This window comes from Pygocentrus nattereri, chromosome 13 (genome assembly GCF_015220715.1).
Source record: "Pygocentrus nattereri isolate fPygNat1 chromosome 13, fPygNat1.pri, whole genome shotgun sequence".
NCBI lineage: Eukaryota > Metazoa > Chordata > Actinopteri > Characiformes > Serrasalmidae > Pygocentrus > Pygocentrus nattereri.
Genome location: NC_051223.1, coordinates 34,033,535 through 34,040,115, shown reverse-complemented (window position 1 = coordinate 34,040,115; position 6,581 = coordinate 34,033,535). Strand labels below are relative to the sequence as shown.

At 42.3% G+C, this 6,581-nt stretch overlaps 1 protein-coding gene and 1 long non-coding RNA gene across 2 annotated transcripts in view; one reads left to right on the top strand and one right to left on the bottom strand.

Annotated features, from left to right (window-relative positions):
• The window catches only part of LOC108429440 (disintegrin and metalloproteinase domain-containing protein 12), a 179,802-nt gene extending 177,426 nt beyond the window's left edge, over nt 1-2,376 (bottom strand). The window contains exon 1 of the mRNA XM_017701167.2: nt 1,984-2,376. Within this exon, the coding sequence (XP_017556656.1) occupies nt 1,984-2,086 (103 nt within the window). The 5' untranslated portion in view covers nt 2,087-2,376. The remainder of the gene's footprint in view (nt 1-1,983) is intronic.
• LOC119265029 lies at nt 2,246-6,581 on the top strand. Its single transcript, XR_005131350.1, has 4 exons — nt 2,246-2,291; nt 2,938-3,099; nt 3,216-3,292; nt 3,482-6,581. It is a non-coding gene; the product is annotated as an uncharacterized LOC119265029 (long non-coding RNA).

Below are 6,581 nucleotides of genomic sequence, written 5' to 3'. Positions count from 1 at the left end.
ATGTTGCAGATGCCTGTCTTAACGCATAAAATCACACATAAGTAACAACAAGCATCCCCCTACACATTCACACACATACTCACAGTGTCAACTTTGTTTACCTCCCCTGATCAGCGTGATTCCGGTTGATCAAGCATGCGCATAAGTGGCACACTTGATTAATCTATCACAGCTGTCACCACTGCCTGTAATCATCTCCTTTCATTAGCATCCTCCTGTCCAGCAGCCTCAAACAATTACCGCAGCTAGAGAAGGTGGACGCTTTTCATTTCACCACAGAAATGTCACCACTGTTAATGCATTCAATGCATCTTTATAATGCATTTCATTCAAAGTATTCATTTCACTCTACATGGAATTAACCTACGGGACCTGAGCTATGGGACGCAACGATGCACGATTATTAAATTCAGACATAAACATCCATCACAAAGAGCAGTGGGAGTGACCTCAGCGACCCGCCTTGTTTTCATTTGTAGTGCTTAACCAATCACGCACATCAGAGAGCAATCAATGCAAGCAAAAACAAAGTAAACACACAAACACACACATAATGCAACAGGCTAGTTTTACAGTGCTCCAGTGTGCCGAGCACAGTGGAGACACAGTTGGAGCAGATCCCAAATCCCAAACACGCACAAACAGCTGTACAACATTCAGCCACTGGAAACCTAATCCTACAACACATTTGCTTGTAGTAACTGTTTAATGACCACTTCCTCCTGAGTGCAGTTTGCCAATAAGGGTCCATTTTCTACATTTTCATGTGTTTATTGTTTTTTTTCCCTTAAGTTCACTTAAGAAGCCTGAATGATTTTATATACCCAAAACAGTGGGTTCATTTTCAGACAACCACCTCATTTTCTTTCACAATTAAACAAGCAGTACTGTGCTTTTAAGACCGGTAATGACCACACTGACCTCCATTGTGAACAACTGTCCTGTATCACAACTCATTGAGAAAGCAGGCCAGGCTGAAACACTCCTTATAACTTCAGCATGAATGGGCAGGGCCAAACAGCTGTAGGCTGAATAGGAGGGTACATGTAAATGCGGTTTTGTGACATCACTAAAACAATGAATTCAAAACAGATACCTAGAATGCATGGACTGTGTCCTCAACACACACACACACACACACACACACACACAATATCAAGCCACTTATCCTTCTGGGTCGTGGGGTGTGCTGGAGCATATCCTAGTGGTCGCTGAGCGGAAATCAGGAAACACCTTGGCCAGATCGCCCGTCCATCACAGGGCAGACACACAGACATATACAATCACACACACACACTCACACCTAGGGGTAATATGGTATGTCCTACGTCTTTGGACTGTGGGAGGAAACCCACACACACTCCACATAGGAAGGACATTAGAGCCTCCTTGCTGGGAAGCGACAGCGCCACCCACCGCACCAGTGTCACCTGTGTCCTGAACAATATGTCAGTACAATTTTAATAATGTTTACATACCACATCAAACTTTTCATATGAGCCCTTTAACTTTGCTTTTTCTGTTACAAAATGACAGCAGGCTTTCAGTGAAATAAAGACAAAGAAATAAAGAATCTGCTATTATTACTAATAACAAAGCACTTATCGTTGGTTTCCACTACATGATAAAAGTCTAATATATAATAATATAATTTATAATAAAGCAGAAGTGGACTGCACACTCTGTCAAGCCAGTTTGGTGTATTCATAAACTCTGTGCAAAGCTAAACAGGGGCTCCAGCGTGTAAAAGCCAACAGCGCATTACAATAAAAGCCGCTCACGCTCTGAGAACAGCCACAGATGAAGGAGCAGCCTGAGTGGAGGCAGAAGCAGCGCACCCAGTTTAACGCGCCTCCTGTTTTAAACAAAACCTCTCGCCTCCTCCTGTGTTTACTAACAAAAGCGAAGACGGAGAGAGCCAAGCCGGTCAAGCCCAACTCATTATCACATTCAACAGCAAGCGCGCAAGTTGCTGACTCTTACCTTCGCTGTCCAGGTTGCTGCCTAAACACGCGGCTACGAGCATCACCAGGACGTGCGGAGCGGCCAGGCGCGCGCCGCTGGACCTCCTCGCGTGTGCCCACATGCTGCCCGCGTGTGGGTGACCGGGCGCTCCTGGCAGATCACGGCGACAGCACCTTCATCATCATCATCATCATTACCGGGGCAACAGCTGCAGCGCCGCGCGCATCACTCACTTCCACACGCACGGTCCAGCCTGCACGCGAACTTCCCCAGCCTGAGAACCGAGTGGACGCGCTGTGAGTGAGGGAGGGACGGCGGAGCTGAAAGTACGAAGAGCGAAGAGTTTCTAGTCTCTTTCCTACAGAGAGAGCTGCATGTCAGCAGCGCTGCAGAGCGAACAAAGTGTTGAATTGAGAGCGAGCACGTGCTGCCTGGACTAAATGGGGGGGGGGGGGGGGGGGGGGGGGGTGTATGTGGAGGGGTTGGGCTGGGGTTGAACTGCAAGGTCCTAGTGCCTTCTGCGCCTACAAACAGCCAAACTAGGGGTGGATGATACACCAGATTATGGACAACAAAATTGTTATCTTGAAAAAACGAGTTACTTATCTTGTTATCTCAAGATAAGAGTCCAGAAAATTATAGCGACAGCTCATGGCCTCTCCCTACTTCCATAAACACATGCTACATTTTGTATTATCTTTAGTTTCCAAGGGAAGTCCAGTGAGGGTCAGTTCAGTCCTACTACTTTATAAATATAAGTGTTATTTTTGTGCCATAGGTTGTGTTTATGTTAAGTGTGAAGTTTTACATGTTGTTGTGATTCTCGCCCTGATGGCGTTTTGCGTTTACCGGTTCAGTCAATCACCATGAGTGCTAACAGAATGGCAAATGTGCATGAAGCCACTAGAGTCCTCAGAAATGGGTGAATCTCATCTTATTTAAACCATTTATTTGGTGCTTTGACCTGTCCAGGGTGTATCCTGTCTTCCACCCAACGACTATGGGGATAGTTGTAGTTCCAGTTGTTTCTATGTACCTGCATAATGCAAGTACATGTGAAAGAGACTCTGCCGGAGAGTCCGAAATTCAGCACAACAGCAACAGGGACAACATCAGAAGAGAAAGACTTACAAGGTAGAGTAATATTATTGGATGTATTACAGGAGGGGTTGCAAACTTATTTGTCATAAGTTTGACAAAGACTGACCAAACTTTTAAGCATGGGATCAAACTATTTCTTTGCATGCTAGTCTGAAAGAGGACCGAGGTTATGTGACTTTTGGGATCCAGAAAAACTACAGAACTCCATGAGACAGGGATGACACAGGTAAGGTTACAGCATACATCACAATCTTTCATAAATATTGGCAGGGATGAACACTCTGCTGTCAGATTTCTGTTGTTTTCCCATCAACTGTGAGACTGTCTGGCGCCCTCTTATCTCTTTTAGCTCTCGCCAACGAGTAAAGCCAGTGTAGCACAGTTACTCTCTCTTTTCTCTTACTTGCTTCCACAGGCAAAGTCTTCTTCCGTCTCTGCCATGATGTTCATGCTGGAAAAAACAAGCTAGCTTCTTCTAGCTACCTGCAGATTGTTGTTGGAGTTACGCAGTTCTCGGGAGAGGTCTCCTGTCTGCTCCTCCAAAGGTACATAGCACTGTAGCAGGCGTGCCAGCCTGGAGTGCCAATGACAGAGATGCCATTCTCCCTATTATAAGTCAGTGTCCCATCAAAATGATTTTGAAGTTGTTATTTGAAGGTAAAATTGCAACATAATGTTGCTTTAATCTAATGAAGTTCTTTTAATTTATGCCAATATGTTAGAAAAGGGGGAATATTATTCAAGTTAACACAACTAGTTAAAGAGTAAGCAGAACTTGAAAGATTAGAGTACTGCCAGCTCAATAGAAACCCTTTTATCAGGGTGTTTGAGTTAGCCTTACTGGGAGCAGTAGTGTGGATCACTGAAAAGTAGGAAATATAATCCCTATATAAAGTTGTTTAAGTTCGAACCTGTTAAGTAACTTTGCTAAATTCTTTTAAGGCAATACATTTGCATGACTTTTTGGCAAGTCCACTAATTCAAGCTTGCCATTTGGGAAGGCTGTACACCAGAAGTTGGAACATTGCTGTGAGGGTTTGATTGCATTCAGACACAAGAGCATTAGTGAGGTCCCTCATCCACCGACCCATCCCATAGGTACTACATGGAGCTCCATCAGTTCAGAGCAGTGTTTCCCAGCCCTAGAGACACACAGCCCTGCATATTTAGTGCCTTTCCTGTGTTAACACACTCACTTCAACTCACTACGGGGCTGTTAATGAACGGAGTAGTTGGATCAAGTGTGTGGGGAACAGAGAAGACAATAGCTGCGTTCACATACTACAACACTGCACATACTACATTAATGAGTGGACTTGGGTGGTGTAGTATTTTTGACATATTGTTTTGTATGTGGTTTTGGAAATGTTCAGGGCAGGGTGCCTCCAGGACCATGCTTTGGAAACACTGCTCTAGAGAAAAATTCCACTGCTCCACAGCCCAGTGCCCCTCTACTTGATGCGTGGTATTGGGTTTTGTGACCTTAGGCTCATATGGCTACTCCAGAGGGTCTCTTCCTTTTGGCAGTACTCTTCTACAGAGCTTGTACACAAGCTATGTACAACCCCAATTCCAATGAAGTTGGGACGTTGTGTAAAACATAAATAAAAACAGAATACGATGATTTGCAAATCCTTTTCAACCTATATTCAATTGAATACACTACAAAGACAAGATAGTTTATTTATGTTTTACACAACGTCCCAACTTCATTGGAATTGGGGTTGTATGTGTTTTACACAATGAGTAATATACTCAGCTAGAACACATCCTCACTGATACATTCGGAAATACATCATAGTACAGAAGGAAAGTGGATTATGATTTCTAGTTCATCTCGACTTTAAAGTAGCTGAATTCATTCAATTATTGTCTGGACATTTTTGTACATGTAGTCGACCTCTGGCTTTCTCTCCTGGTACAATGAAGAAACTGATGCTCTAAATTTATTTGATTCAAATGCATCCATTTCACATAAATTTTACATGAAGAAAATTTATTACACCTTCTAAAATATTGCCAAATTAAAGTAGCTTGAAGGACAAAGTTGGGCTGATGTAACATTTTATTCTCTTACAATTGTTGTGCAAAATTCAGTGAAGTAAATTCAATTGGTCACTTTTTTAGTGTACCAATGCCAGTACTAATAGTTTTTACAATCTTTATGTTCACATAGAAATGATCTTTACAGTGATCAGTAATCACAAATGATTACAAATGTATTCATTTCTACAGCAAAAACTGGTATTGGTAAAAAACAAAACAACAAAAAAAAAAAAACACTTAAATCTTTTTTCCACTTTGCATTCATCAACTTATTCCTGTTATTTGTGCTCTTATGTAAATTTCAAGAAATTACAGGCGTTATATAAAAAAGCAAATTTTAGCTCTGCCAGTAAATACCAGAGTATGTTCCCATGGCTGTGAGTATAAAGCTTCTTATGAAATTACTTATGCAGAGAGTGTTAATAATGTCAGATTTTGCACGTTTCATGCCCCTGTCAGACACAGAGGTTCGGTGTGAGCTGTATGAGCTTATTAGTGTGCTAAGGTACCTGTTTGTGTTCATTACCAAGAGAAAAGACAGAAATTAGAAAATCATTGTGGTGTATGTATTGTGGTCAGTGCCCAAATGCTCAAAGAAATGACCTTTAAGGGAGTAGGCTGGCCAAAACAAAATCTAATTTGCACAGAATTCCCCTTGTAGCTAGACAGCCAAGCCATGTGGCCAAATTGCAAATGCTGCAGAAATGGACAAAAGAAGGTGGCATAGACAACACAAGACATGAGAGTCTAACTGAGAGTCAAAAAGACTGAAAAGACCATAGCAGAAAGGTTCCTTAGACCAACATTTCAAACAAAATTCAGAGAGGTTTAAATAGCCTGTAACCCTATAAAGAGGGAAAAAGACGTTCAGGTGTGAACGGTGTTGAACCCTTTAGGTGTTCTAGGAGGGGAACATGACAGCACAGCTTAAAATAATAAAAGCAGCCGCAGGCCTGGCTATAGGGGTTTATTTGATTAGGCAATACCCCACCAACCGATCATCATGCCCCACATAACCTATTATTTTGTGCATGTAAATACGTCACTTTGTGCTGACTGCATTTTAGGGATACATTGTATGTTGTGGGAACATAAATTGGCAAACAACCTTGTTGATTCTCTCCTGAAATGTGTCGCTGCTTTGGAAGAGGCAGCGATGACCCTACCTATACACATGTAGTATAGATTTGTCACCCCAAATGTACTTCTGGCACTTGTATGTCATCTGGAAAAAAGTCATAAACAGGCCTTCTAAAATCACTCATGTCCCCTGATGTTTTTGGATGCCTGTGTTTGGTTGTGGTCAATTGTATCACTCCTATATGCTCATCCTGTTTATTAGAATAGTCATTCTGTCTTTAAGGGCCTGGTCCTTTTGGGTCATCTTAGAATTTCTATGCTTCTCTATCACGTAGAAATAAAAGTAGACATCTGAAAGTTCTCCTAAGCTTTATCAACTCTGGAGGTTA